Source organism: Fundulus heteroclitus, chromosome 3 (assembly GCF_011125445.2).
Source record: "Fundulus heteroclitus isolate FHET01 chromosome 3, MU-UCD_Fhet_4.1, whole genome shotgun sequence".
In the NCBI taxonomy this organism is placed as follows: Eukaryota; Metazoa; Chordata; class Actinopteri; order Cyprinodontiformes; family Fundulidae; genus Fundulus; species Fundulus heteroclitus.
This window is the reverse complement of record NC_046363.1, coordinates 33,279,910-33,292,966: the sequence shown is the minus strand read 5'-3', so window position 1 is coordinate 33,292,966 and position 13,057 is coordinate 33,279,910. Positions and strand designations below refer to the sequence as shown.

Genomic DNA, 13,057 nt, shown 5'->3' with positions numbered 1-13,057 from the left:
TACTTCTTTTAAATTTAGATTTCAAGTATAAGAAAAACATAGGTTTCTAGATCTTATTCAAATAAAAAAGTAGAAAAAGCATTTGCATGCAGTCTCCCTGAGTAACTGCTTTGTAGAAACATCTCTGCTGTTACAGCTATTTGGGTATATCTGCACCACAGCTTTTTACATCCAGAAAGAATTAAAATGCAAGCCTCACGTTTTAGATTTTTGTTCTTAAAAACAAAACAAAAAAATACATTCTTACAAAATCTCAATAAAAATATGCTTGTTTTCTTCTTCTTTGTGGTTATGTGACAGAATGCAAAAATGGTCAAAGCAGTATGACCACTTTTGCAAGGCGCTCTTTTGATCAGGGCTAATGGAAACACCATTGTTAGACGAATACCTCGTTCTTCATCGTAACTCTCACCTTTGACGTAGACGAAGGCCCTGCGCTCCTCGTATCCGTCCCTGGTCCTCAGTCTGGCACTGTAAACCCCTTCATTCTCCTTGTGCGCAGCCATCATAGTGATGACGGCCTTGTCGTCAAACGTTTTCATGTCCACATTGTTGGACTGCTGCAGCTGCACACCTGGAGGATGACGGCGCGGTTATACGTGTTCAGAACCACAGCTTGTTTTTTTTAAATGGTCAACAACTCTCAAGTGACTCCGGCTGCACTGCACTCACCGTCTCTGAACCAGCCGACATCCTGCTGGAAAGGCAGCAGGGCCGATGTGAAGGTGCACTGCAGGGAGAGGCTGCTGCCCTCCTTCACCCAGGATGGGGGGAAGGAAATGTCAAACTGGGCTTCTTTATGCTGCTGCAAGCCTTGAAGAGGCAGAAGAAGGAGAGAGTCAAGCGGGGTGCTGATGTGGGAACAAAGAAAGGCATGAGGATGACGAGGAAGAAATGACTCGTAAGTGGCAAACAAAAGGCTGTAATTTTGAGTGAACACTCTTTTGAACTTGTTCTGAACTCATTTGAACCTTTTCAGGAAGCCGTCCCACTGATAAGAGACGAGGGTACGCTGTCATCGCGTGAGCTCTGCCACCAAAAACTGATGAGTGCAATGACATCAATATCTAATTTTGTTGACAGTCTGGTGGGAATGCACCAGCACGGGGACTGGTAAGACGTCAAAAGAAAACCAGAGGGTTTGAACTAACCGAATAAGCCGCTATAGTAGAAAATAAACCCTTTGTACTAAAGATCACAAGCACAAAGGACCTCCATGTGAAGCATCCTGTAAGCAAACTACATAAAACATCAGCAGAGATGTGGCACATTTTTAAAAGTGGCCTGCTTCCTTCTGCTACCAGTTATTTTCTAGCACTACAAAGCTTTAAATCCAACAAATCTGGACATTTGCAACATGTGTTTTAAGAGACTGATCAAATCTGGGTTTTCCGGAGTGAATCTGTCACAAATGGACGGCAAAATGTTACTAAAATGATCTATTTTCTCCAAAAGAGTCTGACCCAAATCAGGCATTAAGATCAGAAGTATTAAAACATGATGCTTATATCTCCGCCTGCCATCATTCAAACCCTTGAAGCTAGGATGACAAAGATAAATTTGCCACAGTTGCATTTTTGTTTACTGACTGATTTATGTTCGGAAAAATGTATCTTCTTCCCATGAGATAATCAAGTGTCAGTTAGATAAAAAATCACTGTATGCAATTCTTCAGCACATTTTTTACGGCAAGCCTCCTCCAGATGCTATTACAAGCTGATAACACTTCATTCAAAATGGTTGCTATCTAATTTCTCACTTTGGGGAACGTATTGACTGTAGAGAGTGCTTCTGGGAACGTACTGATCGCATTATCTTGATATGTATTTGCATGTATTTTCAGTGATGTTTCCTGTTCAAGATTATTTTAACTGAGAACAAAACGTTAACACAAATCCATTTAAAATTTTACAACTTACAAACAATTAATGGCTAAATTAAATTATTTTACATTGATAACATGAAGAAATTGCATTTGAAATTGAATGAGATTTCTCACTCTTACACAAATTTACATTTCAGCACTTGCAGACCTGCAAATCCAGCACATACTAGAATAAAACTCTGCAGGTTTAGAAGCACAATAAGGTGTTGTGCACAGAAGTAATATTGACAGCTAGCTACATAAGATATAAATTGCTAAAGTGTTCATAACCCTTCAACGTTTTTACATTACAACAATAACATTTTCTATTTTCTTTTGTTGAAACTAAAAAAATGAAAATGAAAAAAACAATAGAAAGTTAACACAGTTTGATGAAATTGTATTTTAGCTGATGACTTGGCATATGGTAGATGCACCAACCTAAGAACAATGCATCTGTAAGGTCTTCTGGAAAACCTTTAAAAAGTCCAAAGACAAATAATAAAGATCACGTCTAAAGATTACTAGACGGTGTGAAAGCAAAATATAAAGGAGGTTTAAAACTTTTGCCTCAAACTGCAAAAATATAATTTGCTACGTTTATAAATACTCCAAAGACATTTCATTGACTGAAACAGATGCATGTAGGTTATTTGAAGCAGTTCTTTAAATATTCAGCAGCCTGTGCCAATCTTTATTACAGCAATTACCAAATGAAAGAATGGGTGAAAATCGTGGATTAGCACCCAGTCAGAATACTAAAAGAATGTAGAACGAGGTTTTGCATTAAGTAACTAAAATAAGCTTAGCTTTTCTCTGAAAATTAACACAATATGATTGGAAATGTATTTTTTTTCTTCTTCCGGACAAGTCCGGACTTGTCCAAAAGAGTATTCTCCTTGGGACATGGAAACCATAATGTGGACTGAAAATCTAGTCGGTTAAAATCTCCATTTTCCACGTGAGAGTAATATTCTAAAGTACAAATATCAACCTAAACCCTGAAGGTATTGGTTTTTGAGGTATTTATCCCTTTTATTCTGGTTCTTATAATTCACAAAAGTTCCTTTTCAAACAATGCAAACAGTTGACCATTGTTTTAAGTTTTTTCTTCAGACAACTGAGCAGCCTTGTTATGATTGGTGAAAGAAAGCGATATGCATCATTGAAACGCACATTTTGGCAAATAGTGGCTGATCCCTGCGCATGGTTGAGGCTATGTAGGTCAAAGAGTACGGCAGCTCGGAGCAAAATGGGAGAACTCTCCTGCTGCTGCCGAGATGAAATATACATGACTGTCATTTCTGCTCTGAAATAAGCAAGTCATTTTATCCCTGCAGCTACCGACTCATATCTAATTAACACCCTTACATCCACAGACACCCACGGAGACACATAAATCCCATGGTAAACAAACACCACCGATGCACAGCTCCCTTTCAATCCACCCACGTCTTCCTTGAGGATGTGCGGCGTACACAGCAACGCTCGAGAATCACGCCACAGTTTTCAAAGCCACCCAGACCTCCCCTCCTTCACTGGAGGGAAAACTGGAGGAACTTCAAAGTGTGGCAGAGAAAATGAAAGGGGACACTTTTTATTAGGCCCCCGGTTTGAAACTTACCGGTGGTCTGCGAGTGCTCTGAACCGGCCACGGCTCCCTGACACGCTGCATCGCGGAGTAGCAGAGCAGGACAAATTAGAGAAAAGAGAGGAGGATCAGAGATGGAGACAGAAAGGGGGAAGAACATCATAAAAAATGAAGGGAAAAAGTTACAAAATAGGGAGACAAATCAAACTTGGCAGTTGAAAATTTATGGAAATCAAAGTGAATATTCTCTGTCGGCTATTTTAAGAAATAAAATAGGTCTATTAAATATATGCAAAGAGAGAACACACCTTAAGGGATTGAATGATCTCTAGATTCACAATGCTTAGGAAAAAATTATTGCCTCTCACAGATTTCTTCTGTGTTTTGCTTTTTTGTCACACTTAACTACTTAACTAATGTGCAATTACTATTTAATACCCTGTGCAATAACCTGTGCAATAATCCTGTTAAATAAGAGACTTCAGCTGTTATAGTTATCTCACTACCTCACTGTTGTTCTTTACCTGGTACTACTTTAATGTACAACGTCAAATCCATATATATATAAGTCACCTTAAATGTACATAAGTCATCTTAAATCTCTGCTTTATTTCTTTTTTTTTTCTCCATCCACTGTATATATGTGGATGCACTGTATATACCTCATGCACCTTTTCCTCCTTCTGGCACCTTCTTTTGATTATTTAGCCGATGTGACAAGAGAAATTATCCACTGTGAGATCAATAAAGTCTATCTTATCTTATCTTATCTTATCTTATCTTATCTTATCTTATCTTATCTTATCTTATCTTGTCTTATCTTATCTTAAATGTTTTGGATGATGGAATAAATGTGCTCATGATGTTCATGAATCAGAAGATATAAACTAATAAACCCAGATATCCATTTTCAAATTAGCTTGTCGTTCCTTAGAGGAAAAGAAGGTAACCAGACCACCCTGCCCAAAGGTTTAAAATATAATTGCTGTGCTTGTTGTTATGGGACAGTTAAGGTAAATTGCACTCAAGCTGGCTAAGAAGTAACTTTAATAGATTCTTCCTAACAGCGCAAAGTAGGGGAAAAGAAAAAGCAACGCATGCCCAAATCTCAAAAGAATCAGGTATTGATGAGAAACAAAATCATTAGCATTCATCAGTCTGCAAAGGGCTCCAAAAACCCTTTTAAGGCTTTGGGACTCCAAAAAAACACAGGGAGAGCCATAATCCACGGAGGAAGAGAACAGTGGAGAACTTTCTCCAGAGTGGCTGGCCTGCCAAAATCAAACTAAGAATGCATCAACGTCTCAACCTGGAGGTCCCAAGAGAACCAAGAACAACATCTATGCCTTCCTTGGCCCAGTTATGGTCAGTGTTCATGATTCAACATTAACAAAGACTGGGGACAAAGCAAAACTTCTGCAAAGAAGAGGGCGCCGAAATTCACCCACAGCAATATAAAAACTCAATTATTAGAAAAGCTTCATGGATGCCATGGACAGGAAAGCCAGTTAGTAGGTTTGGGGGAAATTACTTTTTGACAAATGGCCAGGCAGCTTTGGAAACTCCATGAGATCATCATTATATATATCATCATCATCATTTCATATAAAATAAAACAAATATTTAAAACTATGTGGTTGTTTCAATGACCAGCATTGTACATAAATCTGTGATCAAAGATGAAGCAAATTGGCATAGGTATATCTTGTTAAAATTGTTGAAAGCTGTTATATACATAAATCAAGTTGTGTAATAATGATTATAATTAAAAATGAAACCATGCCATTTTCCAAGGATACCTAGAGCAGGCGGAGGACCTAATTACAACTAAACCTGTGATTAGCTGACCATCACAGCAGCAACACCAAAAATCCCAATAGTCACACTTTTCTTTACCAATTTACTTATTTTACTGAATTTTGGAACTACAATCTGTACACAAAAAAAACTGTGTAACCCATGAGCAGAAATCTGGAGCTTAAGTGTTTTTGTTTCATAAAAATATAAGCGTCGCCCATCAGACTCTCAAGGTGAGAAGCTAACTCAGCTCTGATGGTCATATTATATATTCAGCTAAATATTTATTTTCTTCTGCATGTTTTTACAGTTATGTTGAGCCGGGAAATCACGGTGAAAACAAATCTTAGCGGCTTGGAGAGCTGCTGGTTTGCAGAACATAGAAGCAGAAATCATGCAACTCTCCCTACTTAAGCCACTGGTGAATAAATCACTTAACCACCTGTGAAGCATTTGCTTCCTATTCCGGGTGTTTTTATTTATTTGTGTCCATGCTGCTATTTTGAGTTAAAGTGCTGTTTTTTGATGACAGAACCTTCTGGTTTATCCTTGTTTCTGCCTCTGTAAGCTTTGAATTCTCATTGAGATGTCCATAGTTTTGCACTGATTGTGATCTGTTGTTTGGACCAGGTTCTAATCTGTCTCCTGCTATTCCACAGTAGATAAAGTATTAAACCAGATGATTTTATTTTATTTTATTTATTTTTTGGGATAATGGCTTGTGCGCTAAATTTGATCTGAGCTGCACTCAAGTATTAGGTTTGTTTATCTATTATTTCACTTTATCTGTTTGCCTAAGTGGTTAAAGTACTTAAAGTACTTTTTCTGTCTCTTGTGGTTTTAATTTTTTCCTGATAAGAGCTATAAGCATCTTCACTCTTTATTCTAGCGCTAAGCTACTTATCCCCCCCCCCCCCACCCTGAATCACTTGTGGAGAGCACTAGGAATAAAAGCTTGATTAAGGGTAGTCAACTGATTAAAACTTGTGTTCGAAGCTTGGTTAAGTAGTAATATTTAAATCATGGACAGAATAACATGGATACATCTGAATAAAACAGGAACATCATAGGAAGTTTATTTTGATTATCCAGTTCAAAAAGTGTAACATTTATTAGACACGGAATAATATTTTTCAAGTGCTTGTTTGATAATTCTGGATTACAACAAATTAAGTATGTCACAAAATGTAAAGAAAAAAAAACAATACAGACCTGACATAAAAGGATTTTAGTTTACAAATATTGGGTTACTGATTATTATATTTGCTGCTGTGTACAATACATGCAGTCATGTTGCCTCTTTCATGTTTCAAGGGTGGTTTTATACAAATTATGTTACAGCTGCAGCTCAGGTCCTGAAGAGGTTCTTAAAGCACAAACATCTAAAATGTCCCCAACCTCATAAATGGGCTTTGCTTCAATCTTCTCATGGCTGTGATTACCCCTGCTGCTTTTGAAGTTTTTACGCCATGCTTTTTCCTTCCACTCAACTTTCCATTATTATGATTAGATTACGCCAGCCTGTGAAAAGCCAGCTTCTTTAACAATTATCCTCCATGCAGAGTATCAGTGACTGACTGGTGGACAACGGTCAAATCAGCAGGTTTCCTCATGGCTATGTAGGTGATGACGTGGCCATAAAATAACATTTCTGTTTTACAAATCGTTCTTCATTGGTCTTATGTAAAATTACAACGTTGTGAAACTGATTTTGGAGTTTTCATTTGCTGTGGTTCATAATAATTTGAATTAAAAGAAATAAACACCTGAAATACATCACACTGTGTGAAACGACTACAAAACAAGTTGAATGCATTCAGCTTTTCAAATTTATTGAGATGCACTTCTGCCACTAGGAGGCAGTGTTGTCAATAACTGAGAGGCTCATACAATAGGTGTTTTTATTTTAGAGGATATTTGTGCAAAGGTATTTTTATAATCATCGCTAGCAGATTTTATGAGAGCATAGAAATGTGCACTGGATCTGACTTTAGAGTTTTCATGATGTTTTGCATTATTTCTTTGCTTGATATTTGCCACACCGCTCTTTGTTTCTCATCACGACCACAAAGCCTGAAACTGATCTCTTCATTATCTCAGGATCCATCTTGGTTTTCACAGTGGTTGGGAGCAAGGGGAAGTTGTATGAAACATAAGGTCACTCACAGTTTACCACTAAGGTTGCAAATGTTGTCGCTTCACCCAGGGCGCTCCTGGCAACCACTTTATACTCGCCGGCGTCTTCACGAGTGCACCTTTTTGGAAAGTGAATAACGCAGTTAAAATTTTTGACATTAGAAAATTTTGTGTTATATTTTGTGCATTTGTTTAACTCAGACACATCTATTTTATAAATGAAAACATAACCTGGCCTTTAAAAAAAAGTAGCCACAGCTTACAAAATAGTGTACCTCGTTAAATTTTTCAACCCACATTTAGTTTCCTGTACAGAGAATGTTCTCATATACCTTTTTAACCTTTGACCTACCTTCTGATCTCCAGTAACCAGAGGCCACCACTTTTTTGAAGGCTGTAATTCCACGGTTGGGAAGCTGTTATCAGCGGTTCACCATCTTTGTACCTGTAGGACGAGTAAATAGGCTTTGTTGAAAAGACAGTCATGCACATCCATTTGAAAACAAAAGCTGCTTCTGCTTACGGATGACTTGTGTGCAGCTTTCTAAATCAACAGAAAGTTTGGGTGACTGTTCGCAGCAGAAGGGGGAACCTTTGATCTTTCATTCTCTCATGTGCCGAGTTTTGTTGAGCGCAGACCTTCGCTGCTCATTGGGCTTGATAGGTCCCATATGGGTTGCTTAAACTCATGAGCCACAGGTTATCTTGATCTCGGCGTTCATGAATACTGAGTGTCTTCAGCCCTTTCATCAGCTAGTCTCATAGCAGCTCAGGTCTCGAGGTCAACAGTTTGGCAAACTTCCTGAATTTGCACAGGTAATTTTGTATTAATACACGGCGCAGTATTCAGCTCAGGGACCTCGAGGCTCTGGAGGAAAGTGTCTCGACTTATTTTACCGTACACTAATGGTCTTTTGATCTATTTTTGTTCTCGTATTGTGTCTGCACCTTTTTATGAATGAATGCGTCTAAATAGATACATGGCCAACAGCACACTTTGCTAGACTTATTGCATTGCATGAGTGCAGGTAATCACATCTTATACAGTGGAATTAAACTGTTTTTGCAAATAAGGTCTTAGTGTTTTTTTTTTTTAAAGGACACAGTGTAATCCATATTCACATTTAAAAATTTAAATTTCCCCAACCACCAAATTTAGATATCTATATTTAAAATGTATGCACATTGAGAGAAAAGTGGAACTGTAGTCAAATTTGAGGGCAAAAACCTAGCCAGTAAAGCGGATTCGGATTTACATTTTGCCACTGGCTACACTATATTTTTCATGGCCATAGTTTACAGATAACTAAAACTACAAATCTGGCAGCACCTTTTTTCTTTCTTTTTTTTTTTTTTTTTAAATCACTCAATAGATCATCTGAAGCCATAGGAATGGTGTGCAGGGGGGACGGATGCTCTTTCATACCACTCAACCTTTGGGGGTGGACAGCCCTGGACACTGCAGGAGAGGATCACTGTCATTCCCTCCCAGACTGTGTGAGCTCTCAGAGGGATCGTAAAGTCTGGAGCTTTCTGACTCAGCCTCTCCAAGTACTTCATGTGGGCAGATTGCTGCTTTTCTGCCTGAAATGCAGACGATTGAAAGACAGTATTTCAAGAAACTAATAGATTAAGCAGCGAAGAGGGGGAAACAAAACCTTGTTTATTGGGAAACAAAAAACAATAAAAAGGAGTGTAAGATGAAGAATTAAAAATACTATAAACAATGGTACATTTTCATTTGAGAGATGTCGCCCCAAATATTTATTTGAACAATACAATTTGAAACTCCGTTGTTTTTATTGAATGTACACAGACGGAGAAGAAACTTAATATCTGAAGAGCTTTTTAAATTGGACTAACTGCTGAGTTTACGTGTTGCTAAAGTATTCATAACGCTTGGATGTTTTCACAATTTTATCAATAACCCCAAACTTTACTGAACAACATTTTACTGGGATTTTATGAGAATGAATGTGATAGACCAATACAAACTAGTTCATCGCCATGAAGAGGGTAGAATATGATACTGAAAGAAAACAAAATCCATAAACTGTAGAATGGATTCATGACCAACCTTTTACCTCTGAAAAAATCAGTTGAAATTAGTTACTTTTTTAAAATGACCATCCTGTGTATAATTGAATCTCCATTTGTTGACGTTTGTTGGACAACGTTGGTAGAGATGCACAGCTTAGGTGGGAGAATCTATTGCTAGTATTAAATATTAGTAGTGCACGCCACAATTATAGCCTTCATGAAACATTGGCAGAAAAAGAAAGCATTTGTTGAAAAGATAGCAAGTCCTGTTAGCAAAACATCACCGACCATAACAAACTCAGGTGGGATGATACATCCATTAAGCTTTTTGACCTGCAGGGAAACAATGACATGTGGCAGAAAACTACACTGCACTTCGTCTTGAATATCCCATTCCCACCATGGAACATGGTGGTGGCAGCATCATGCTGTGGGGATGCTATTGTTAAAGGTTCAGATCTAAAACCAACTGAGAATCTGTGGTAAGGGTAAGAAATTGCTGTTTTAATGGTCTCAGTAGAATCTTGCTGATTTCTGAGGTATTTCGCAAAGAGAAATGGGCAAATATCTCTGCTTTTTTTTGGGGGGGGGGGGTTGGAGGGGGCGAGAGATACTGAAAAGCGCTATATGTTTTTCTTCACAATTTAACACTGCACTTATTGGTCTTTCATGCATGAACTCAATAAAATCTATTGTTATAAAATGGGGAAAAATTAAGGTATGCACATATTTTTACAAGGCAGTATGCATATCTATTCATACACATTCAAGCGTCCATATATACGTGTACGTATCTACGTACCTGTCTGCGAAGAGCCATTTTGTCAACACGACTGCGCAACACATGCTGGTTCCTGATCACGTCGATCTCCACACTCTCAGCCTCATTTCCGAACCACGTCCACTTCTCTCTGTCATATTCCTCATCAGCACCCATTGTTTCTTGCAGAATTTCCCTAAGAGAAATGATTAGGAAAGTTATTAACAGTTCTTATTATTGAATTTGTTTTGTTTAATATAATGATGTGTAATGGGGATAACGAGGTATAGCGGACATAATTGCAAAACAGCAATACCCATTTGTGGTAGTACTGCCCATCCTTTTTTTATTTTAAGTTGGCAAAGAGAAGAGACAATTTCAGCATGTTGTGCAACAAAATGATAGAGCCAAGGTGAATGAAAATATTTAATTCAATCCCATTCCATTTAAATAAACTTTTTTTTAATGATCTTTGGCTGTTTTAAAAGCTCAGGGTCGAGGAGTATGGTTCACTGCTTTGTAGCTCAGTCATTTTGCACAGTGAGCTCGATTTGCTCAGAGTGAGTTAGATGTTATTCTTTTAGGACAAGAAAATCAAGCCCAGCTGCCACTGTGGACTCATTTGAATTTAAAATGATGAGCTGCTACCAAACAATCTCACATGCGGATGTTTCCAGGAATCCTTTACATGTGGACAGCTCAAAGTGATTCTGTATCATCGGCTTTGTGGCATCCTTAACTTCTATTTTATCAAGCTGGGCTTTTTATAGGTTTAAGGTTTTGTGTGTATATATATATTTTATATATATTATATATATATAATATTTATATATTATATATATATATATATATTGTGTATATATATATATATATATATATATATATATATATATATAATTTTTTTTAATAATTTATTTTTTCAGGGGAACAGTAAATTGTGTTGGGATATTTTATTTAATTTTTTTGGTTTATCACTCCCTGCGCCAATGAATAAAACATAGGTTTCTATTTTAATAGATTAGAACAGAATCAAAAAGTTAATTCATTTTAGTAATTACATTTAAAACATGAATTCCTAGATTGCCACATTTGCAAATTTCATCTGAAAAAAAGCAACAGTCTCGTCATTTTTCTCCTTATAGCCCAGGTAGCATGCCTCTCACAGTATTTCTGGTTTGAGACTGGCTTAACGGATGTAATGTAATAGTTGCAGTCCATGTCTTTGGATACGTCTCTGTGTCTCCTGGCTGTTACAGCACTGACTCCAGCATCAGCGGGGGACTTGTACACATTTACCATTTAAAAAAAAAAAAAAAATCTGTTTTGCTTTACAATCCACTCGTGGCCGTGCTTATTGCTCATACTTGTGGAGGAGTTTTAAATAAATTTTTCCATTCCACTTGAGGAGTGACTGAGACTCAGTAGCTGGGAGTTTGTCCTGTAACTGGTGGGTTGCCGGTTTGAATTTCCGCTCCATCTGTTTCAGTTGTTGTCCTCTGTCAGTCTGCTCCAGGGCAGCTGTGGTCGTGATGTAGCTCACCACCATCAGTGTGTGAACGTGTGAGTAAATGGGGGAATGACTGATTGTTGTGGGAAGCGCTCTGGAGTCCTCGGACTTGATGACGCACTATATAGGTTGAATCATTTAACCTTCCATTATCATTTCCGGTTACAGTACATTGGGGATAGCCAGATGACGTAATAATGTGCTTTAATTTGCTGTAAGTCATCAACAAAATGAATCATATAACCCTGTGTTATATGATTCTATATAATATATATAAGTTTAACTTTTTAAATGGGATTACTGAGAGATATCAACTTTTCCTGTTGCAATTTATTGACACACACTTATACATATCGTTCTTATATAAAAATAAAATATTTTATTAGAAATAGTGAAAAGTTAAATATCTACCCTTAAATGAACAGTTAATGATATGCACTTGCTTATTTTCATAAATCTATTCTACACATGATCTCCACTCCATTTATTTGAAATTCAAATGAATTTGCTCTGGCTCCAAGGAAAAAGCAGCCAGAGTGAGAAGGCTGCTGAATATCTGCTCCCATTTGTTGTTTACTGGCCTTCTGAAATAATCACAACTACAAAAAAAGTTTTCATTATTATTTATTTTTATGGCTGTTAGTTACTTTTTTTTTTAAAAATATCTTGTTTTTTCTGAGCTCTCTGTGCTGGCTCTGCGGTGACTTTATCTTTTTAAAGAGAGGCAGATGGAGCCCACTGGTAATCAATCCACATGTGAAAAGCTTGTTGTAGCTGTGAATATTTCCATATTACGCTGCATCCAACATCTCCCGTGTAGATGTAGTTCATCCATATGCATGGTTTTAAACATGCTTCAAGATACACAGCCATGGAATTCTGCCTGCTTTTTCTAGACATTTTTAATAGATGTCTCTCATCAACATAGGGGTGTGTTTTCTGAACCGTGTTTTGATTGACACTCCCCAGAGCTTAATTATTTCAGAACATACTTCACAACCGCATACATTGCAGCAACACTGGAGACTGCAGCTTCAGTGTTCAGACAAACATTTCTCTTTGCCTTGATGGCCGGTAGAGTAGAAATAATGGACCCCCAAATGGTTGCATGTCTTCAGAATGCACAAACTGCATGAATGAATATGCAAATAAATACACATGCGTAGATTCATATGCACTTCCAGGTGCTCAAAAACGCAGCTTTAACTTGTCACCCAACTGCCTAATTTAGTGTGTGCCAGTGTTTTTTTAATATAACTTGTTAAGCCCTGAGAGGGGAAAACATGGAAGCTCTGTAAGTCCTCAGCGGGGATGAGGCAGTTCTTGGCTTAGTGATTGCACTCAGCCAAAAATTTTAAATCC

The 13,057-nt window shown here is 37.5% G+C and overlaps 1 protein-coding gene across 1 annotated transcript in view; it reads right to left on the bottom strand.

The window, feature by feature from the left end:
- The window catches only part of myom3 (myomesin 3), a 77,151-nt gene that overhangs the window by 49,623 nt on the left and 14,471 nt on the right, over positions 1-13,057 (bottom strand). Inside the window, exons 4-10 of the mRNA XM_012875051.3 lie at positions 10,231-10,384; positions 8,815-8,972; positions 7,741-7,833; positions 7,419-7,507; positions 3,489-3,533; positions 673-813; positions 413-574 (exon numbers count right to left, since the gene is read on the bottom strand). Of these exons, the coding sequence (XP_012730505.2) occupies positions 413-574; positions 673-813; positions 3,489-3,533; positions 7,419-7,507; positions 7,741-7,833; positions 8,815-8,972; positions 10,231-10,384 (842 nt within the window). The remainder of the gene's footprint in view (positions 1-412; positions 575-672; positions 814-3,488; positions 3,534-7,418; positions 7,508-7,740; positions 7,834-8,814; positions 8,973-10,230; positions 10,385-13,057) is intronic.